General features: G+C 35.6%; 2 protein-coding genes across 4 annotated transcripts; one reads left to right on the forward strand and one right to left on the reverse strand.

Annotated features, from left to right (window-relative positions):
- Positions 1–12,504: 12,504 nt before the first annotated feature.
- Positions 12,505–20,085, forward strand: Rga (CCR4-NOT transcription complex subunit regena). 2 transcript variants are annotated; one of them, XM_076431727.1, is made up of 7 exons: positions 12,505–12,830; positions 13,874–14,100; positions 16,417–16,659; positions 16,830–17,091; positions 18,958–19,065; positions 19,150–19,375; positions 19,605–19,952. In XM_076431727.1, exons 1-6 carry the CDS (start codon positions 12,505–12,507, stop codon positions 19,367–19,369), a joined length of 1,386 nt encoding a protein of 461 aa, XP_076287842.1. In that variant the 3' UTR covers positions 19,370–19,375; positions 19,605–19,952. The 2 variants fall into 2 exon arrangements, with proteins under 2 accessions (XP_076287842.1, XP_076287843.1); XM_076431728.1 differs by lacking the exon at positions 16,417–16,659 and having other exon boundaries at positions 19,605–20,085.
- On the reverse strand, positions 19,242–23,874 carry LOC143212684 (malonyl-CoA decarboxylase, mitochondrial). 2 transcript variants are annotated; one of them, XM_076431714.1, is made up of 11 exons: positions 22,928–23,874; positions 22,134–22,274; positions 21,795–21,950; positions 21,522–21,674; positions 21,297–21,450; positions 20,974–21,113; positions 20,758–20,893; positions 20,464–20,676; positions 20,291–20,396; positions 20,055–20,222; positions 19,242–19,379 (listed from the first exon to the last, which is right to left on the reverse strand). In XM_076431714.1, exons 1-10 carry the CDS (start codon positions 23,177–23,179, stop codon positions 20,102–20,104), a joined length of 1,572 nt encoding a protein of 523 aa, XP_076287829.1. In that variant the 5' UTR covers positions 23,180–23,874; the 3' UTR covers positions 19,242–19,379; positions 20,055–20,101. The 2 variants fall into 2 exon arrangements, with proteins under 2 accessions (XP_076287829.1, XP_076287830.1); XM_076431715.1 differs by having other exon boundaries at positions 21,795–21,935; positions 22,928–23,869.
- Between the last annotated feature and the right edge of the window lie 165 nt (positions 23,875–24,039).

Consider the following 24,039-nt stretch of genomic DNA (forward strand, 5'->3'; position numbering starts at 1 on the left):
TTAACATATTACAAGGAGAGCTGCATAAAGTCTAAATAAAATCAATCTCATCACTTTCATACAAAGAAACATTTACCAGTTACTTTTAAGGTTCGGTAGGTGTAGAGTGTTGAAATTTATAATTTTCGGCTCGAGCGCGTTTCAAGCTACCCGAGTGCATCGGGCTGCCAAGGGGTTTCGAGCTGCCCGGGAGTGTCTCGATCTCGTCGGGCGGATTCGGAAAGAATCGGACAAGATCGGGCGAGCGAGTTTTCGCGCTACTCGAGATTCAATTCTGCGTTCGCACGAACTTGTCCGCTTCTGTCTGACGTCTGAACGCGCTCGACGAAGTCGAGCCACTCTCGGGCCACCGGGCCACCTGATAGTGTGTCACGGATAGACTGCGTATCTTTATGCAAAATAAAAAATGTCAGCGTCGATTACAGGAAATAGAAACTAAATTGAATGTCATCTCTTCCCTTAATGATTTTAATAGAGGAGAAATCATATATTGACATCTTCAATTTAAAAAATTTTCCAACAACTATCAATTTCATCTACTCAAGTTTGCTATAAATGCATAAAGATCCGCAGTCTATTCGTGACATATCAAGCGGCCCGAGAGTGGCTCGACTTCGTCGAGTGATTTGAAAATTACAGTCAAAACGTGTTGGTCGAGGAAGTGTCGACTTCCAGCTCAATAGTAATGACCTGTCATAAATCTCCCTGTAGAGAACAGCCCCGGGAACGGCACTGAAAGAAATCGAGTCTACCGGGTTGGGTCTGCCTGGGTCTGCCAAGCCCGACCCCAGCCGCGCGCCCGTGGTCTGCCTAGCCCGACCCCAGCCGCGCGCCCGTAGTCTCAATGTGTTGATTTCGATGGCGCACGCTGCGTAGTATGTGTGACCGCTGTAATAAGTATTTCAATACAGCCGAAAATGCATGTGAAACGAGTCCTGCCTCCTCCACTCTGATCCAATCGTCCGCGCATTCGCACCTAGACACGTCACCGTAATCCTGCCTGGGAACCTTCTTCTCAGGCTTACACCAAGTACAATGTCACCAGTTCGAATCCATGCGTGTTGGCGTCTTGCCGCCATCCCCTACAATTGCGTAGTATGTAGTGGGCGGTAACGGTATCGTATCCTAACCCACTGCTGTTCCGCTATCGCTCGTACTTACGAGGCAGTGTATTGGATCACTTGTTGGACATAGACAAATCTAAAATGTTTTTTCACTACGTGAATGAAATATGTAATTTCAGGACCGACGCTGTCGATCCTTACGTCAGAAAATGTCTGTTCCAGGGTTGTTACCTTTCACTTAAAAAGGCATCGTTGGTCAAGACTGGTTGCTAATATTATTCTCGAGGTGTAAATGAGGTTATTTAGTCGTATACAGCGTCCGTTGCCAGCTCCTTGTGACGCCAATTTTTATATCTCCATTTCTTTTGAAGGGCTCATTTTACAGTGGAAACTCCAAGGAATATAAACATATTTTGTTCAAAATTTAAATCACTGACGCACAGTGGTCTGGATTGGAAAATCGTGTGCCATTTTGTTATAACTTTTGAACCAGTAGAGATACTGCAATGAAATTTTCACTAAAAATATTTAAAAAATAGTCATTTTTAACTATAGGTAATTAAATATTTTTTGCATTTGTTAAACAATAATTTTTTATAAATTTTCATTGATATTTTTGATTTAAAAAAAAATTTTTGGAATATAATCGTACATACTATTTTTTACTTTCTAAATATGTATTTTTTATATTTATGTTTCACACATGTGTAACGTTTTATGGAATACGTAAAATATAAATTTGAGAAGTCTTGTTGCAATCAACATACACAAAAAAAATTACCGTAAAGGTAAAAACGCATTACAAGCGTGTCAAAGATATTTTTTATAATAATTTATAATGATTAAAAAACGAAACGAGCCTACTACCTTATATCTTTATTTTACTAGAGGTGAGCGAAATATCAGAACGAAACAGGATTGAAAAACTTCTATTATATTTTAATACTAAAGAATTACCTCGGATGCAATATTTAACACTAAAATCTTACATTTTTCGCTATGTGAAGTCATCTGATAATAATTTGTACCAACAATATACCTCGCAAACATTCTATTACCAACTTTAATGGCTTTAAACAATAATAATTTGAGCGGGCGGAGAGGGGCGGAATTAATTTTTTCATGATTATTTAGAAGGAAGGTGTACTAAAAATATTCCAATTAATTAGAAAGCTAAACTCGGCTAAACTTTAAAGATATACCATCTTAAATGGAAAGGACTTCACAAATTTTTCTTACGGCATTGAGCATTATTATATAAATAGAGTATTTACGTTAATAAATAATAGAAAGATATGATTTTTATCACAAAAGTCTGCTCTTCAATATAAAAAAAAAAGCGAGAGATAATATTAAATAGGAACGTCAGGGCACCGCATCACAGAGAAGCAATTTTTCTCGTGAAAAATCCTCCTCTTAAAATGTCCTATTTTCAATGTTTATTGCAACTATTATATTTATTAAATTGTACTATTTTCTTCATTTCCGAGGTCTGTGAACATTTGGGAAGCAATGTTTATAGATATCGATACGAGAAAGTTCGTTTTTGGGCAGAAAGGCACACGATTTTCCAATCCAGACCACTGTGTGACGGCTCATCGAAAAAGACGTAAAAAACGAATTAGTTTAAATTTTTCGACTCCATACAGTTGATGGTCGAGGTTAAAAAAATAATTTTGCAATAGCCCAATCCTTTCCTAATAAAACCACCAAAAAAAAAGTGTAGCTCAATCGGATTTCAACGAAAATATGATTTCATGATGTTTCGTTGACAAAAAATTCGATTTTTTGGAAAATCCTGAGGTGGTAGACAAATTCTGAGACCAGATTTGAAATAAGCGTGGAAGAATGTACGGGAAATGATGTACAGCATGTTGCAAAAAAGTTTTATTGAAATTGTGCAGGTTTAACGAATTTTGTCAAGGTTAAAAAACGTTCGTACCATCATTTCCCTACTTTCCGCATATTCTGCAAAGTTAGAGCTTTAATTTAAAAAAAAATTCATCGTTCTATCTCTTTTCTATCGAAAGTTATTCGACTTTAACACAGAAACTTGCGGCGACCCGTGCAGCGACCCTTGCAGCGACCCTTGCAGCGACCCAATAGCTGCACGGGTCGCTGCAAGGGTCGCCGCCTGGATCGCGACGGAATGGCCAAAAAAGGTGTGTCACAGCTCTGACCGACCAGTCCTGAACCGCTAGAGGACTCATCAGTAAGGCGGGCCCTGCCCGAGACGCTGCGATATCGGAAGGTGGTTTAAGACTGTATATATAGAGATCGGTGACGGATCAGGTAGCAGCGAGAAAGGTCTTTCTTTGACTATCTGTCCATCTTGTGGCAAATGTAGGAAATTAGCTGCCACAAAAGAGAGCGAGTTATTATTGTCCGCTTCTGTCCGAACGCGCCCGACGAGGTCGACCACGTTCGGGCCACCCGCCCGATGTGTTACGGATAGACAGCGGGTCTTTATGCAAAATAAAAAACGTCAGCGTTGATTACAAGAAATAGAAACTCAAAAGAATGTCATCCCTTTCCTTAATGATTTTAATAAAGGAGAAATCATATATTGACATTTTCAATTTTAAAAATTTTCCAACAACTATCAATTTCATCTGCTCAATTTTGCTATAAATGCATACAGATCCCAAGTCTATCCGTTACACATCGGGCGGCTCGAGAGCGGCTCGACATCGGCGAGTGATTTGAGGAGTTGGTGACAGATGGATAGACCGTATGGCGATTAACTTCATCAATCGATTGAATCAATTCGATCAAATTTGTTGCCGGTCAAATCTGGAGTCGGTGAAATGTCGGCGAAAACCGTGTGCGCCGTCCGGCGCAATGTTCGTCGAAATGTCATAACATCTCCAAAAATTCAAGTCTTTTAGTCTCGAATCTAATGTCGTTAATGCTTCGTACGGAGCTGAACATTTCGCTTTGAAACTTTAATTCACTGTGTGAAATCAGGGACTTAATCTCGGTAAAATATATATACATACCGAACAATACCGGTAACGGTACTATGCCAAGTGGCTGAAATAACACCGAAACCGTTAATATACTTTTTCGAGCAAAAGCTCCTGAAAAACGAAGTTTGGGCTTTTGTTGTGCCATGGCCGAACTGCAATGTGCCGTACCCTTAGGAGTTAATAGCCGTAATAACCATAAAGACATTAAAGACCAAATCGGTCTAACCAGATTCCTTGGGGTTACCGTGCGCTCGCTACCCCCGCCATATAAAAGATTCTGTAGACTTTTTCAAATACAGTGATATCCAATATTAATACAGTATGATTGTTTAAACATGTTTAAACAACGGTTTTGGAAACAGCGGGACAAACGATTTTTTCGAATCCATATTTATTAAGCTTAAGATTTTTAAAACTAAGAAAATGAAAAAACACTATCCGATTACCCGAAATGTCATCGAAAACGGTCAACACATAAACCAGATATACATAGTAGGCATTGAAAGATGTAAAGAAAAGTATCTTTGAATTTTTCTGCTCACGATTGATCTAAATCGCAGTTTCTTATAATTGTTTTAATTTTTAATTGTTTTCGAGTATCCATATTTCCATGCGAAATAGAACTACTGTTTCGGATTTTGTTCAAATTTGGATATGTTGCAGTCTTTAGTGAAATATGAGAAAACGTATCTCAAACAATTCCTTGAAGTCTTGAAAATTGTTGGTTTTACGGACGTGTAATATGAGGTGTCACAAGTTTTTCCTTAAATTATAACAGCCAAACTAACTGTTTACCCCGACACGAGCACTTCGTTTAAAATCAGGTATGAAGGGTTGGATCAGTCCGGTAGTGGAGAAAGTGTAAGTGGGTGAATTAAAACCACTGGTTTAAACAGGGAAGCCGGGTTTCTGCGACTTCAAGATCACTTTTAATAATAATTTTAAACACGCGGTACAAATAACTGACAATTGAGATGTCGTTTCGGAGGAACGACTCACGGTTCTCGTTTCGGAGGAACAGAGATCTCTCTCAGTCATCAATCTCGACTGTTGCGGATCGGGGTCCTCGCGTAATACGCGGGCATCCCCACCATACTCTCATACTGGGGAGCTCGTTAGAAATCGTTCAAATTGAACGCGAACGGTAAAGACAATAACACGGGACGAGACGGTAGCACAATGCTTTGAACGTATTTACAATCGCGTGTCAAACACTAACAAAACGATGAAAATTAGTTTTTGGTGCTCATATACAGGGTGCTCGACATAATAAAAAGAGACACCTAGCACATATTTTTAAATTTCTTATATTTAAAGGTGGAAAGTGTACACTCCGTTATGAATAAAACCACTAGAAACGATCCTAATTCCGTCGAGTTTAGGCTTTTCTTAATCGGCAGAACGCCACGAATTGGCTCGTGTGACTTTCGTGAGGGCAGCACGGAAAATAATTAAGTTCAGCATTCGCTCCTTAGCGGTTTCATGCCGAGCTACCTGGCTGGCCGGGGGATTGTCGGGCCGTGTTTATTGCACTACTATTGTGTTCTGGGCTCAGGCCTCAGGGCTCGACCCTCGGGCGTCGGTCGTGTTCATTGTAGCCTCGAGTTGGCCGAAAGTATTCATGGATTTATTCATTTTCGAGAAAATAGAATAAAAATAAAATCACTAACCAGTGTTGGGCAAAAATTCAATCGACGATTGACGACTAAATTTCTACTTCAATCGTTAATCGCGATTAACAATTAATATCCTCGTTTAGTCGTTAATTGTGGTTAACGAATAAATACCGATTGATCGTTATATTTGCGGATAAGATTAAATACTTATTAATCGTTAATTGCGGATAACGATTAAATTTCTACTTTAGTCGTTAATCGCGACTAACGATTATCAATCGTCAATCGGATGACCGATTAAATGCCCAACTCATCTGTCACCAACTCCTCAAATCACTCGCCGATGTCGAGCCGCTCTCGAGCCGCCCGATGTGTAACGGATAGACTTGGGATCTGTATGCATTTATAGCAAAATTGAGCAGATGAAATTGATAGTTGTTGGAAAATTTTTAAAATTGAAAATGTCAATATATGATTTCTCCTTTATTAAAATCATTAAGGAAAGGGATGACATTCTTTTGAGTTTCTATTTCTTGTAATCAACGCTGACGTTTTTTATTTTGCATAAAGACCCGCTGTCTATCCGTAACACATCGGGCGGGTGGCCCGAACGTGGTCGACCTCGTCGGGCGCGTTCGGACAGAAGCGGACAATAATAACTCGCTCTCTTTTGTGGCAGCTAATTTCCTACATTTGCCACAAGATGGACAGATAGTCAAAGAAAGACCTTTCTCGCTGCTACCTGATCCGTCACCGATCTCTATATATACAGTCTTAAACCACCTTCCGATATCGCAGCGTCTCGGGCAGGGCCCGCCTTACTGATGAGTCCTCTAGCGGTTCAGGACTGGTCGGTCAGAGCTGTGACACACCTTTTTTGGCCATTCCGTCGCGATCCAGGCGGCGACCCTTGCAGCGACCCGTGCAGCTATTGGGTCGCTGCAAGGGTCGCTGCAAGGGTCGCTGCACGGGTCGCCGCAAGTTTCTGTGTTAAAGTCGAATAACTTTCGATAGAAAAGAGATAGAACGATGAATTTTTTTTTAAATTAAAGCTCTAACTTTGCAGAATATGCGGAAAGTAGGGAAATGATGGTACGAACGTTTTTTAACCTTGACAAAATTCGTTAAACCTGCACAATTTCAATAAAACTTTTTTGCAACATGCTGTACATCATTTCCCGTACATTCTTCCACGCTTATTTCAAATCTGGTCTCAGAATTTGTCTACCACCTCAGGATTTTCCAAAAAATCGAATTTTTTGTCAACGAAACATCATGAAATCATATTTTCGTTGAAATCCGATTGAGCTACACTTTTTTTTTGGTGGTTTTATTAGGAAAGGATTGGGCTATTGCAAAATTATTTTTTTAACCTCGACCATCAACTGTATGGAGTCGAAAAATTTAAACTAATTCGTTTTTTACGTCTTTTTCGATGAGCCGTCACACAGTGGTCTGGATTGGAAAATCGTGTGCCTTTCTGCCCAAAAACGAACTTTCTCGTATCGATATCTATAAACATTGCTTCCCAAATGTTCACAGACCTCGGAAATGAAGAAAATAGTACAATTTAATAAATATAATAGTTGCAATAAACATTGAAAATAGGACATTTTAAGAGGAGGATTTTTCACGAGAAAAATTGCTTCTCTGTGATGCGGTGCCCTGACGTTCCTATTTAATATTATCTCTCGCTTTTTTTTTTATATTGAAGAGCAGACTTTTGTGATAAAAATCATATCTTTCTATTATTTATTAACGTAAATACTCTATTTATATAATAATGCTCAATGCCGTAAGAAAAATTTGTGAAGTCCTTTCCATTTAAGATGGTATATCTTTAAAGTTTAGCCGAGTTTAGCTTTCTAATTAATTGGAATATTTTTAGTACACCTTCCTTCTAAATAATCATGAAAAAATTAATTCCGCCCCTCTCCGCCCGCTCAAATTATTATTGTTTAAAGCCATTAAAGTTGGTAATAGAATGTTTGCGAGGTATATTGTTGGTACAAATTATTATCAGATGACTTCACATAGCGAAAAATGTAAGATTTTAGTGTTAAATATTGCATCCGAGGTAATTCTTTAGTATTAAAATATAATAGAAGTTTTTCAATCCTGTTTCGTTCTGATATTTCGCTCACCTCTAGTAAAATAAAGATATAAGGTAGTAGGCTCGTTTCGTTTTTTAATCATTATAAATTATTATAAAAAATATCTTTGACACGCTTGTAATGCGTTTTTACCTTTACGGTAATTTTTTTTGTGTATGTTGATTGCAACAAGACTTCTCAAATTTATATTTTACGTATTCCATAAAACGTTACACATGTGTGAAACATAAATATAAAAAATACATATTTAGAAAGTAAAAAATAGTATGTACGATTATATTCCAAAAATTTTTTTTTAAATCAAAAATATCAATGAAAATTTATAAAAAATTATTGTTTAACAAATGCAAAAAATATTTAATTACCTATAGTTAAAAATGACTATTTTTTAAATATTTTTAGTGAAAATTTCATTGCAGTATCTCTACTGGTTCAAAAGTTATAACAAAATGGCACACGATTTTCCAATCCAGACCACTGTGCGTCAGTGATTTAAATTTTGAACAAAATATGTTTATATTCCTTGGAGTTTCCACTGTAAAATGAGCCCTTCAAAAGAAATGGAGATATAAAAATTGGCGTCACAAGGAGCTGGCAACGGACGCTGTATACGACTAAATAACCTCATTTACACCTCGAGAATAATATTAGCAACCAGTCTTGACCAACGATGCCTTTTTAAGTGAAAGGTAACAACCCTGGAACAGACATTTTCTGACGTAAGGATCGACAGCGTCGGTCCTGAAATTACATATTTCATTCACGTAGTGAAAAAACATTTTAGATTTGTCTATGTCCAACAAGTGATCCAATACACTGCCTCGTAAGTACGAGCGATAGCGGAACAGCAGTGGGTTAGGATACGATACCGTTACCGCCCACTACATACTACGCAATTGTAGGGGATGGCGGCAAGACGCCAACACGCATGGATTCGAACTGGTGACATTGTACTTGGTGTAAGCCTGAGAAGAAGGTTCCCAGGCAGGATTACGGTGACGTGTCTAGGTGCGAATGCGCGGACGATTGGATCAGAGTGGAGGAGGCAGGACTCGTTTCACATGCATTTTCGGCTGTATTGAAATACTTATTACAGCGGTCACACATACTACGCAGCGTGCGCCATCGAAATCAACACATTGAGACTACGGGCGCGCGGCTGGGGTCGGGCTAGGCAGACCACGGGCGCGCGGCTGGGGTCGGGCTTGGCAGACCCAGGCAGACCCAACCCGGTAGACTCGATTTCTTTCAGTGCCGTTCCCGGGGCTGTTCTCTACAGGGAGATTTATGACAGGTCATTACTATTGAGCTGGAAGTCGACACTTCCTCGACCAACACGTTTTGACTGTAATTTTCAAATCACTCGACGAAGTCGAGCCACTCTCGGGCCGCTTGATATGTCACGAATAGACTGCGGATCTTTATGCATTTATAGCAAACTTGAGTAGATGAAATTGATAGTTGTTGGAAAATTTTTTAAATTGAAGATGTCAATATATGATTTCTCCTCTATTAAAATCATTAAGGGAAGAGATGACATTCAATTTAGTTTCTATTTCCTGTAATCGACGCTGACATTTTTTATTTTGCATAAAGATACGCAGTCTATCCGTGACACACTATCAGGTGGCCCGGTGGCCCGAGAGTGGCTCGACTTCGTCGAGCGCGTTCAGACGTCAGACAGAAGCGGACAAGTTCGTGCGAACGCAGAATTGAATCTCGAGTAGCGCGAAAACTCGCTCGCCCGATCTTGTCCGATTCTTTCCGAATCCGCCCGACGAGATCGAGACACTCCCGGGCAGCTCGAAACCCCTTGGCAGCCCGATGCACTCGGGTAGCTGGAAACGCGCTCGAGCCGAAAATTATAAATTAAGTTTCTTTTCCCTTCTACGACACATTTTTTTTGCACGAAGACGTTTCAACCCTCTACACCTACCGAACCTTAAAAGTAACTGGTAAATGTTTCTTTGTATGAAAATGATGAGATTGATTTTATTTAGACTTTATGCAGCTCTCCTATTGTAATATGTTAATGTATTAGCTCGTTCGGAAAGTCATTTCGTTTTCTCCTTTGCTGAAGAAATAACATTCAATTTGATTTCTATTTCTTGCAATCGATGTAGTCAATTTCTACTTTGCAGAAAGATTCGCAGTCTAGTAATGACAAACGGAAGCATTGCCATCCCTACACGATAAACGAAATTACTTTGCGAACGACCTGATAGTATGTAGTATGTAATTTAAATAAAAATATTAATTTTGTCAGTAAAAAGAAAGACTGCTGCTGCTACACATTTGTATAATAGACATTTACTTTAGCGACATCTACCACATAGCACGTTCTACATTAATGCGACCTGGCGCGACCGTGTTGCCCTCTTACGGCGAGGCAAAATCGAGCCCCGTTCTCCGTGCAGTGGCGCGGCAGCAGGGATCCAAAACGCGACATAGCTGCGGCGCAGTACAGCTGCAGAACGGAGCAGTTGGTTGTCTGGGCAAACTATTCCGAGAGTCCCCAAGATGTATACCGCATTTATAAATATTAGTATACTTTAATATCACTTCTACTTGCCAGAGTTATAATACTTATATATTGCTTATACATAATTAATGAAGGATTGTGTATTTTAACATAATTTTCTCTGAAGAAAACGTTAATTATACTCCGAAATACAAGACTCCCATTATTGAAAAGCGGTGTTGCCACGTTGTTCGGTACTGGAACATACTGGAACTAGAAACTAATAGAGTAGGCTGTGGTAATGTTCTAGATTCTAGAGAAAACAATTAACAATACACTGGTCAAATTCAAAATTAACAACCGTTTACTTCTCGAATAATATTAAAACATATTAGCCAAATTTGAGTTAAATAATTTATCAAATAATCGTTATTATTGTTACTCAGTAGGTCGTAATTTGTTCCGTGAAAATTTTGAATGTCTCGGTACTTAATTTGATTTCGCCGTAGAAATGGTTAATATGGCAGAAATTCGTGTCTCTAGTGTTGTTTAAGTTTGTGAAACTGATTGACAAAACAGAAGTTTATTTGTTAAGAATATTATAATGTGCATAAAAGTTGATTTTTCGGGACGTGTCAGCGTGGAAATCCTCTCTAATAGAAACCATTAATTATCCGACAGAACTTTTACCTTATCAGATTTCATTCGAAGTCAACATCGACGTTTTTGTGTTTTTTTTTACACTCATTTACTTTGTTTATTATGAATTTAATGGATTCTTTTATGCAGTAACTTAACAACGGATTCGATAATATAGGTAATCAAATTTTAGGCCATCATACCCTTTAATATTTTGATTATGTAGAACGTTATAACCTTTGCTTTCTTTGTGCTTGTTACTGATTTCTATCGTTACAATGTCAAAACCACCAACTTTCAGTTCGATATAGTTTCTTGAAATTTCTCTCTATCCTGTATAATTCGAAAATTTCATTGGACTTTCGAAAGTACTAATACAAATAATAGAAGAACTTTTCAATTAATCATTTCCACTCCATTACCATATTATCTCATATATATACACATATATATATACAATAATCAGTGATCACAATAACAAGTCGTTCTTGTCGAAATTAGTATCATTATCATATTGATTTTATGATTATGGATTTATGTAGAAATATGAAAACATTCCAGAATAATGTTCAGGTTAGTTTACGAGTATTTAGAAAGTATGTACCTATGTTTTGTATAACAAGTGTATATAGAACGTTAGCCTTTAAGAAGATCTTGTTATTTAATATTATCCTACACATGCTATTTTTTACTTGCTATTGAACAAGTAAACAAAATGTTATTTATATCATTTTATAGAATTGTTTCCTCTTATACGAACGCTATAGTTTGTAAAGCATAATTAGTTTAAATTAGATATTTTTTTGTTTTCGTTAGGATAAATATATTCTATTGTATAGATTTATTTACTCGCGTATAATAGAATAAATGAGAAATAAACTGCTTTATTATGTATTACCAGGCATTAGATGTAATCACCCATTTTATTAAACCAATTGTATCAAACTACGTAGCACTTTTATGGAAACGATATCTTTCCTTGCCAATAGGTCCATTCTCATTTCCTGTCTATGATTTTGATATGACCAAAGCATTGGCGCTACGATAAAGAGGTAAACATTTCAATGTATGCATTCTTAAAATCTAGACAATAAGATAGTAAGGTTTCTATGTAATAATCAGACTGCGGATCTTTATGCATTTATAGCAGTGGTGAGCAACCCGTGGCGTATTGTGGGTCAAAAGTGGGAACATAAGACTACATACTAAATACTTCGTTGAGTCGCGCTGTGCCGGATTCCGGCGGGCCGCAGGCAGTTTGCTAGCAGGCCAAATGCGGCCTGCAGGCCAGCGAGTTGCTCATCCCTGATTTATAGCAAAACTAAGTAGATGAAATTCAAAATTGTTGAAACGTTTCAGTTTCTATTTCTTGCAATCGATGCAGACAATTGTTATTCCGCATAAAGATCCGTAGTCTACCAATAATATAGTTTTCCCATTGATATGTTAATAACATTTTTATTCTTTTTGTTTGGTCGTGTTGCAGGTTGCTACTAGGAGTAATTGTCATGGATTTTCCTCAGTTCCATGAAATTGAACGGCTTACAAGTGATGCGATAAAATAGAAGTGATCGTGCGGTAATTGACAGAAAAGTGTGTTGGTGTGCCTCAGCAGGTACTTTGTAGTGGAGCCACCAGGCTATGGCCAACCTGAACTTTGAGCAACCGCCACGCAGTACTGCGAATACAAGCCTTACATCGCGTACGGGTGGTGGGGGGGGCTTAAATTCGTCGACCCTGACGGGTCATGTCACACCTACCTCGGGCATGTTCTCAGGCTCGTCTACAAGCACTTCAAGTTCAATCGCTTCTGCGGTAGTAGTTACTAGCGTGTACATTGGAGCCTCAGGAGCAGCAGGTGGACAAAATAATCACCAACCACAACAACAACAGCTCTCTCCTATGGGCAGTAGGGGACTGTTTGGGCAGAGAGCTTTTACAGACAGACGTACAATGCCTGCTCTTGGGTTAGTTCCTTTTTACAATCTGTAAAATAACTTGTCGGTTGTATCAGGTTGTCCGAAAAGTTGGTACTCGATTCATGCACATTATGCAAATTCACATTAGCAAGTACTAAAACATTAACATAAAGATTATCGCATTGTTTGTACTTATTTAGCGACATTAGAGGAACACATTCAGAAAGAAACTTTTGGGACAACCTGATATTATATTATCCCTTAACACTCAAAATTGCTCTGTACCGTTATTCAAAATATTACTTACATTATTAACACTTTACCTACCGGAAGCCAATTAACACGTTCCATGCCAAGCCCTTTTTGCCTGACTTGTCGTTCAGACCATTTGATATTTTGACCAAAGATTGTGTACACATGGCCTGAAGATCAAGTTTAACGTTTATCACCAGTGGTACACATGGCATGGAACGTGTTAACAGGATTTTCAAGAATTCTGCAGTACCAAAAGAAAGCATAGAAATTTTCTTTTACATTGTAATCTTAAATGAAACTATTAGATGACGTTATTGAGGGTGAGTTGTTAGTGCACAATGAAAATCGCTGTTGCTATTGAAGGTTCCGTTAAAAAGTGTTTAGCCATGTACCATAGATTTTTCAAAATTATGCAATAATCACAGGTCGGTAATGTGTTATGGAGGTAGACTCGTCTTTCCAGGGTTGCAAGGGTGCGGGATGCGTCTTCTCAGTTCTCGATAATGCATGCAATGGGGTTCTTCAGTAATCAAAAGCGCTAGATAAAAGATCAATCTAGGCCGTGATCGCCCTAAAAAGTCCTATTTCTACGTTTACGTGGCGTAATTTGCATTATTCTGCATTACAGGGGGTTTGTACAAGAGTTAATAATGTACTGATTGTAATATTCATAAAATGAATAAACTCGTATAGAAAGGAATTATTCTAGATTGGAAGAAATGTTTAATTTTCTAGTTTAAATAGCTCAGAGTGCGAAGGGTTAAATGATTTATCTTGTAATGTATTTACAGTGATATTTCATATGAAACGAATGATAAGTCTATACAAATTTACAGAACCTCAAATCCAATGGGTAGCATGGGCACTTTCGGAATACCACAAAGTCGTAATTACGGATCTCAAGGACAAATTAATAATTTTCACTCTGTTTTTGGCAGTGGAGGAGGTGGAGATACGAGTACTCCTCCATTGTTGGATCTGTCTGAGTTTCCTTCATTAACAAACAGAGGACAGGGTGATTCTATGCCGCAACCTAGTCCCATGCCTGGGAAACAACCTTATGGTATGTATCAATAATTCTACAGACTTCAAAATACATGACGTATTGTGTCATAATATTTTAAGGCCAACGAAGTTATATGTATAGAGAGCAAGCCACTATACAGGGTGGTTCATCAGATATTACCACGCCGATTATTCGTAGTATTATTCATTCTCCAAACGAGAGTATTAGCTTTTTGAAATTTCACTAGTTTATCAAAATATGAAGGTTTGATGTGTAATATTTTGTCTTGCCATTCGACAGAATATTTAATCTGGAGTAACAAGCTATTAAGATATGTATTGTCAGAAACTAACAATTGCTAAGATGTTCAGTAATTAATAGACAGCGGATTTAATGCATTTATGACAAAAATGAATAGGTGTAATTTCAAACAGCGAAAACATTAGAAGAATTTAAAAGTACTGTTATATTATTTTCAATCTATTAAACATGTTAAGAAAGAAAATCAATTTCTATTTCACTCCAGGTCGTTCCAAGTCAGGTAGAAAATGTTTATTTTGCATAAAGATCTGCTCTTTATTAAGTAATTCAAGTTCAATGTAAGTAATGCTGAAAACTCCTGTTTCAAATAGACAATTGCTGTGTAGACTTGTCGTGTACAGAAGTTCTATCATTAATGGACTTTTTACTCGACATTCAATATCCTTGCAACGTCCTTTGTTTACCTTTCCGTTTACGCTGTTTGATACAGTTGAGTGGTAAGCAAAACGCAAGGTCACAGTTTCTCAATTTTTAGTATACATACCTGTATTAAATTCGGTGTCGACGGTTACCAGAGAGCGACGCGACACAGCCTGAACGGAAAGATTACTGTCGATCATCAACACGGCAATTAACATGTCGAATAGTACATATAATAATTATAGAGAAGCTCAAGGTAGTCACTTTCATATCTCGATAAGGTAGCCAAAAGGTATACCAAACTATTCTCGTTTGGAACATTTTTTTAAAAAACAATTTGTGAGCGAATGTAGGTGGTACAGTTCAGTTAACTCACCCTGTATATTGTATACGATAGACACATGCCCTCAAGACGAAATTTTGACGAGGAAACTAAATTTTAATCAGTTAGAAACTCTGTTTTCATTGATTCCATTCAAAGTTTTTCTAAAGTAAACACGATTATGTGGAAGTTGTCTCAATTGTTTTGTTTTCGTTTCATTCATTTTATTCGTGAGAAATAATTTCAATTCTTCATAAATCTGTAATATATATTTTATTTCAATGCGACTATGTGATTTAATGATAATTTTTATGCATTTTGTGAATAAAAAATAATAAGGTTTTAGGAATTTAACGGAAATCCTGTAACAAATGAAAGAAATTATTGTTTGATCGATTGTATTTTCGAGATGAAGTTTCTTTTTACTAAAGTGTATTTTACATTTCTGTTTATGTACTGCAGTAACCATCATGTGTGATGAAAGAAAAGTAGAATTTTGATCGTTTCTTAGTTTCAATAATTAATTGGCAGTGATTTATCTAAATAGAATACAAATTTAAAACATGGAGGTATTAAGCAAGTATAAGTATTATATATCTGTTCAATTATTTTGATGATGGTACTTACTCGTTATTATAATGTTGACTTCGAATAAAAATTTAATAAATCGTACGTGGTTAAGGGCAATGAGTACTGAGAATAAGTGTAATAAATTCGAAAGACATTTTGAAACTAGTTACAATCCTTAAAGAGTTAAAAGAGAAGAAGTTATAGCTTTTTTCCAGAGTTCTATACAACAAAGGAGAACATTTATATTTGTTTTTTTAAATGTAACTCATTTGATCTTTGAACGAAGAGTTTATAAAAAGAATCTTGTAATACGGGTAGCTTGAATAATTTGTATCTAATTCGCTTTACTTGGTAATTTTTGCTTTTATTATTGATAATTTTTAATTGATTATGCAATTATGGCTTTTGAAAATGTTAAAAAAATGCTAGGATATGACAGAACTGAGGTGGTGTAATTTAAAACAGTAAAAACATTAGAAAAAAGAGAGTGAATTTTGATTTCACTCCAACAAACGTTGTAATTCAGGTAGAAAATGTTTATTTCGCATAAAGCTCCGCGCGGTCTAATAATAATATACTATCATAAAAGAAGAAACTAAACAATACTTGCTTTTGCTTAATACCTTCTCAAGTGCTACAGAGATTTTATGTCTTCAGATACCATTTTCGATTTTCCGAGCTTGTAAACTTTTGAAAGAACATTCAATTTCTCTATTATTTGAAAATTTTGATAAATATAACAACAATTATGATTATGCAATAAATACTTATTGTTATATAAGTATTTATATGAATTGTAGTTGGAATGGTAAAACAACCAACATCTGAATCGAGTGAATTTACTATGAGTTCTGAAGATTTCCCAGCATTACCAGGGACACAAAATAGAGAAGGACCATCACCAGGTGGGAGCGTGTCTGGAGACAAAAATGTACCTGTTGGACTTGGTCCTGAAATTGGACAAGATGTATTGCAAGCAAATAGAGCGCATGGATCTGATATGTCTCAATCATCTAAAAGAGGCATACAAACGTCTCCCGATGGTACTAAAGCTATTTACACAAAAACAAAACAAACAAACAAACAAAATTAAGCATACCATTTATCGTTTGCTGTTATTCTTTTACAATACTCTATTTTTTTCTTTATTTAAAACAAACATTTGCTATATCTTTGTATACGTTACATCAATATTTATTGTTATATTTTATAGGGAAAGTAACCAATATACCAGCTAGTATGGTAAAAGATCAGTTTGGAATGATTGGGCTTTTAACATTTATTAGGGCAGCTGAAACAGATCCGAATTTAGTATCTTTGGCACTAGGCCAAGACCTAACCGCGTTAGGATTAAATCTTAATTCACCAGAGAACCTTTACCAAAACTTTGGTGGTCCTTGGGCTGAAACACCATGCCGACCTCAGGATATTGATTTTCACGTGCCGCCGGAATATCTTATTAACGCTACAATCAGGTATCTTTCTTTCTCCTACATATTCATCTTCTTATCCATATCACTAGACTGCGGATGTTTAAGCAATTTGAACGAATTTTAAGAAAGCGGAATATCAAATGAAATCTTGTTTTCAGTGGTGGTAGCTTTTGTAGATCTGGAATTGATCAAGATCGTACTAAACTCTGTCGAATTTCATATTCTACCGTTTTTTGACCATTTTTAGAAGCCATAAATGCATAAAGATCCGCAGTTTACATATCACGTAGTACAGTATTCCTTCGGATGATGTGACTTTCGTTTGTGCGGATGATGTTACTTTTTTAAAGAAACACTACCCGAGCCCGAATATCGGCGAGGCAATACTAACGCAATTGTGAAACTTTCTTAACTTTAGGTATTTCGTTACGAAACTTTGATTTGTGAAATTTCTCTGGTTAGAAAAGACTAAACTCGACTGTCTAGAATTGTCTAGACATTGTGTCTGGGCCTGTGCTACGATCGAGTGGAACATTGTCAGTTTCGAGTTATTTATTGGCGTGTTTAGCTCTTAGAATTAGTTACGGACTTGGGTATGGTTGAAAGTTAAGTGTCTTCTTTCGTTTCGGGAAAGCAAATCAGCCGTACCCCAGTCAATGACAATTAACGCATCGCAGGCCCACACCCAGCGAAAAGGCGACACCAGTTTGGGGACAGATACCTGTACAAGGGATCCTTGTGCATAGGCTTGTCTTATTTATGAGGCTTGCGTGAGAAACAAAATCACGGATTTAGTAGGCGTACCACATAATTTGGATTACGTCCCGAACTGGTGATTGGTCCCTTGGTTATCCTTACCAAAGAAACTATCTCTTCCCGAGCTTTGGTAGGGAATTGCGGTCAGAATTTTTAGATCTTTCGAGAGAACCGGACGAATTTTGTACCTATTATACTGAATCGTAGAACGTTACGAAGCTTCTCTTTTTGAACAGTATTAATCTTTAATTGCGAGCGTGAATTCTGAAGTGAAACTGAGAACTGAACTGTGAACTTTTCTATGAACTTTTGAACGTTTTTTTATGAACTTTTTCTTGCGAACTTATGAACTTTTTGTGAACTTTTTCTTATGAATTCATGCACCTTTCTTATGAACTTGTGTAATGAACTTTACCTTGAACTGTTACTTTGAATTCTGAACTTTGAACTGTTGAACCTTGGACGTTCCAAGAGTTTATGACAAGTGTGTGATTCGTGTACGCATTCTTGTGCAACCCAGAGCGTTTGATTGTTCTTGAACCAGCAGCAATCTTGGACTGAACAACGCTCTAAACATCGACAGAGTTTGAATCATATTTACCGACATCATAGCGAGTTATGATCACACTTTAAATCAGTAAATATGGTCCGAATTATGCCGTATTAAGACCCATTTTAATTAGAGAAATCTCACAAATACGTTGGTAAAAGTTCTGTAAAAGAAGAATGAAAAATGAAAAACTATTTGCATTGACATTGTAATCGATACGCAGCCTTTTGAATTATGCCGGCTGCCACGACGCTCAGTCCCTCTTTGTCGTTTACGCGCTGTCCTTCTCTATGTTCGGCACGCGACAAAGAAAGTAGTACCTCTACGCATTCTGAGACCCCGCCGAGGCTATCACATCATCCGAAGGAATACTGTACAGGGGTGACAAACCTTTTCCTCTTCAACTAGGGACCTAGCAACTAGCCTATTCCCCCACTATCAGACATGTGAGTGCAAACCGAAGCGTGAGTAACGGAGATAAAACAAAAGTGAATTGCAAGAAAGAAACTGTTAGGCCGGCCAGTTCGTCGCCCCTGATGTAGTAGAACTATATACAACGACAATTAAAATCATTTACTTTTATACATGGTCTTTCATTTCAGAGATAAACTAGCACCAGTTAAATTAAATCGATATAAGGAAGATCTACTATTTTATATGTTTTATACAAATGTTGGGGATGTTCTGCAATTAGCAGCAGCAGCGGAATTGTATGTACATATAATTGTGATTGTATGTTATGGTTTGGTGTTTTAAATTTGATAAGAATATTGTTATTGCTGCGATTCATTTAGGTATAGTAGAGACTGGCGATATCATATGGAAGAGAAGGTGTGGATAACGCAAGCACCAGGATTGGGACATGTAGAAAAGACATCAACATACGAACGTGGTACTTATTATTATTTTGATGCGCAAAGTTGGAGAAAACTAGCAAAGGAATTTCGTTTGGATTATACAAAACTAGAAAGTAGACCTCATCTTCCCACAAACTTTCACCAAACCCAGCCTTGACTACAGGTACCTAGAAAATACAATTTCTCTTGATATACAGTGATTCCCAATGTTCGGACACTCTTAAAAAGAATATATCAACATTATTTATCGTTTTATATTTTTAAAAAACTATGAGAAGGCAAAAATTAGAAATTAATGCTAGAAATTATATTGAATTCAGTCCTGCACACATGGATCACCTTTTATGGGAATGAAATATATTTGTATAATAATACGACACGATTTATTTCAGATCTGCTTGCAGACTATTGTGCTGTCTTTAAGCTGGACAGGAAACAGCTATTGTATAAATGAACAAATGTAATAATCTTTAATAAAAACATAAAATTTGAAGAGTAATAGAAAAGAATTTTGAATTAACTGCTTGTAACTAGAAATGGAAATAGGCCTGGTGTATGTATGTGTATGTGGTAGTACTATAAAATAGGATCTTTGTACATAACTTTTATATAAGATAACGTGCATCTGAGATATTCAGATTTTTATCGAAGAAGCCTAGTACCTAACTTTGTAATGTACATGAAAACTAGTAAAGACTAAACCAAATTTTATGAATTCATAACTGAAGACTTAATATTTCTGCAAGTGCTGTATTTATGTAATTTTCATTTGGTATTTCGAAATATTTTCTGATTTTCAATTGATATATCAATATTACGAATATTTTTTTTTTCAATCTTACCGTATAAATATTTATTCATCCAAAAATTACTCTTTCTTTCTGTAATTTTACAATTTACTCCACAATTTTTCGTGCTCTTTCGTGAAATTAATTACACTTTCGGATGCATTTATGGAATAATTTTCGATGTAATTTTGACTATGTTTCTCAGTATCATTTAAATAATACCTGCAGGTAAAATATAAATCTTGGATTAACGTGTTTAGAATATTATTTGAAATTCAAGATTTTGTTACCTATAGTTCACCATAATACCACAGCTATTCGCCACCCCACGCGGTGAAGGATCGGCTAACCAGTTTATTCTCCACATAACTGCTCCATTGCGCAAATGGAAATTGGCTATATAGTAAAAATGCAATATTAATCTCATGTCCCTGTGTTTAAATGTTAATTAACATCAACCTACCAACGTTATTTAAGGCATAATTTCGTCGTTTTTCTTTGTACAAGTACCAAGCACATGCACGAACTAATGGTGTTTTTAAAACATCGCATAATTCTTCGTTACTGGTCCACAGCGAATTATTGAACAGTTTCTTCAATCCAACTGCTAAGTTTTCTTCTTTTAGAACATTTCGTATGGATCTAGTTTCTTCGTCCGTAAAAATACAATCTACATCTAGAAAATAACAGCCGATATAAAAAAGGTACTTTTGGTTTTTTACAAAGAGAAGTAAATAATGTACAGCATGAGTTTTACCCAGCTTTAATTTTTCCAGTAACCAACTCTTAAAATTGGGTATTGGCGATAAAGTAGATAATTCACGTATCATAGGAAATTCAGATATTATTTCGCTCGCTACTTCCTTTATTAGATAATTACCCAGTTCAATACCCTACAAAAGAAACAAATATTTTCTTGTATAATGTTATACTTCAAATTTTTCGATGTTGATACGAGATATGACTGATTAACTTGTAGTCCTTTTTGCGTTGAAGCAATTGAATAAAATATTGCAGACTGTATTTTACATTTGTCTTCTTCTAGGAATGTGACATCCTTTTTTGTACTACCAATGATTCTAGCTTTTGCTTCTTCGATACCTTTTACGGAATCTATAATTTGATGTCATAGTAGTATAAATAATAATATAGTACTTATATATGAAACATCAGATTAAAAATGATTAAATCATGCTCCGATTGTTCAAGTAGTCACTGTTCTAAGGCCTAATAGCATTGTTTTCGAAATCAATCAAAAATAGAGAGTAAGAATAATATGATTATATCATTTCATACCAGGTATTACATCGCATAATGCTGTATGTAACACAACGAGAGGTTCTCTTGGCATAGATGGATGTGTAAATATATAACACCTTCTATATGGTCCAACTCTTTGTTTTAAATCTACCCAATTCTTTATAGGATGTATTGCTTCATAATCTGAAACCTTAATAAAAATCAAGATTAGATTAAATAGTTACTAACATTAATTGTTAATTAATTATCCAAATTGCTTACCTTTTGTAATATGTCACACGAACTTTGCCAAGTTATTCTCTCCAAGTGTAGAAATCCAACTGAAAACCAGAGTAGCAACAAATCTCGTAGCGAAATATTTAATTGTTGTATTACGAGATTTTCATCAATTTCTTTAGTTTCCGACATCAACTCCTATCAAAAATATACATACAAAACAAGTAATGCGATAACTATATATAACTAAATATACAATAACGCTTGAATTTATCATTTGAAATTTTTTAACAATTTATATTGTCATAATTTGCTTACTAAAATATCTGTCCTTAAATCGACAAGAAATTTTACACCATTTTCAAGTCTCCCAATAATAAGAAAGAGCCATTGGTAATCTGGTATCAGAATATTCTTTAAGTTTCTCTCATGTGAAAATATTCGTCTTTCATTGTCAGGCTGAAATAAAAATGTCTTATTTCGATTTATTAAGGGATCAATTGATTTAACAAGAAGATAAGGTCATAGGAAGTTAGGGCATACTATGATATATAATTTCTTCCTCTATCATTTTTTTATATTTTTATTTAATAAAGAGCAGTGACTTGTCCCAGTTCCCAGAATCACCCTATAGAAAACATAAACATAAATACAAACCTCTTCGGAAACCAATTTCTTTGCCAAGTTATGTACATCATTATGTTGAACAGCATACTTAAATGCCAATGTGCACAAAAGTTTTTGTCTATCTTCTTTTTCACTCTTACAGTATCCTATACATAATGTACGGGCTTTATTCTAAAAGAACTTCAATCTTATTATATTGAACAAGTAATTCCTTATTTACTCATAGAATAAATGAAACTAAAATAATAATTTCAATATATAAAATGTCTCCGAAATGCAGGTGCAAGTTGCAATCATGTTTTTTCAGAGAAAATTTTGTTTTTAGATAAATCATTGTTGAGAATTCAAATAATTATGGATTACATCACAATATCATTTTACGAATCTTTTAATAAAATATTAAAAAGATTTAAGGCAACCATATAGTGTATTGTATAATTGAAAGAAGAAAAAAAATGTATATTTGGCTTTGGCTTCTGTGTCTTGCAATCAATGCATATATTTTTTATTTTGCATAAAGATCCTCAGTCTAGTAATAACATTTGTAAATAGATCCATAATAAATAAAAATCGTACTATTTATATTCTGTTGTATTCAATACTCCAGCATTTTAAAAAAATTTTTATAAGCCTCAAATGCATAAAGATCTGGAGTCTAAATAATAATAATATTATTAAAACAATACATATATACTAAAACCTAAAGAGTATTATGTTTAAAAACGAAAATGTAAAGTTACCGTATAAATACAATAGACTTTTGCAGAGCGTTGTATTTACAATACTTAATAACAGTCGAATAACCTAAATTGGTTAAAACTAACCTCGATAATCCAGTTACTGACACTGCTATTTTTAAATTTGAACACTTCCTTTAATTGTTCCTTCAAAACGGTAATATTTTCACAAGATACTCCTTGACTAGAAGAACATCTAAAAATTTTTATATCGCATCTTGAAGCGAATTTGGTATTAGGAATAACACCTAAAATTTTGAAGTAAACGTTCCTGATTAACATTTTTTTATTGAATCTATTATTAATATTGTCCACACGATACTCTAAAATTATGTACATAAATTTTAATAAGAAAGCAAGATTGTAAGTAACACTTATAACTTATCATTATCTTTCAATATTAAATCCCATGTAGTGATTTATATATATTTATCTAAATACTGAAAATCTATTTCCACTTTATCTATTGAAGCATTTATCAATTAGTATATTTGAGTGTTATCATCGTAGTTATCTACATACTTCAACTACAATGATAACTTAATTTATTCTTAATTCATCATCTAATTATATATTTACTAAATTTTTATTCATTTGTCAAATTGATTGTGAATAACAAAACGCAAATCAAGTCGACCAGTTGAATCGTTCCTGTATTTTTTTGTGTATTGTAAATATTAATATGCTGATTGCATGGCTCTTTTGTGACGTAGACAGATGTAGACTTGTAGGCAGTTCAGAACAGTTCAGAGTTCAATGACAATAAAATTTAGCATATATATAGGGTGTCCTAAGACCATCCGTCCACCCCTTATTAAAATAGTGGAGAGTGATTTTTATTGAAAACTAAAAAAATTTTAGTAACCAATCCGAGTACGCTCTATCGACTGGTGGTATTGTTGCAATTTCCGGTACTAACCGGAAATAGGATTTTCAGACCAAAAATCGTTTTTTTTTAAATAATGGGACTTGCGGTATCTTTTATAATAAAAAGTTTTGTCTTATCTGCTGCTTTTCTAGCAGCGAAAGCGATATGGTTTAGACTAGAATATTTGGTGTAATTTGTACCTTTGTTTTGTGATTGACACATATATATATATATATATATATATATATATATATATACCCAGCTAACCAGGCGTGCCTTGGGCAAGCCGTGCCTAGGGCACAGATCGGCAAATCATTGTCCAATCTACGCT

The sequence above is a fragment of the Lasioglossum baleicum genome, chromosome 10 (assembly GCF_051020765.1).
Source record: "Lasioglossum baleicum chromosome 10, iyLasBale1, whole genome shotgun sequence".
NCBI classification, from domain to species: Eukaryota; Metazoa; Arthropoda; class Insecta; order Hymenoptera; family Halictidae; genus Lasioglossum; species Lasioglossum baleicum.

Coding starts and splice junctions, on each gene's coding strand:
- LOC143212684 (XM_076431714.1), bottom strand. CDS start 23,179: ATGTACATAATTTTAGAGTATCGTGTGGACAATATTAATAATAGATTC. Junction 20,397..20,463: donor TTATGCCTTAAATAACGTTG/GTAGGTTGATGT, acceptor TTTACTATATAG/CCAATTTCCATTTGCGCAAT. Junction 20,223..20,290: donor GGTATTATGGTGAACTATAG/GTAACAAAATCT, acceptor TTTTACCTGCAG/GTATTATTTAAATGATACTG.
- Rga (XM_076431727.1), top strand. CDS start 12,505: ATGGCCAACCTGAACTTTGAGCAACCGCCACGCAGTACTGCGAATACA. Junction 12,831..13,873: donor CGTACAATGCCTGCTCTTGG/GTTAGTTCCTTT, acceptor ACAAATTTACAG/AACCTCAAATCCAATGGGTA. Junction 19,066..19,149: donor TTAGCAGCAGCAGCGGAATT/GTATGTACATAT, acceptor CGATTCATTTAG/GTATAGTAGAGACTGGCGAT.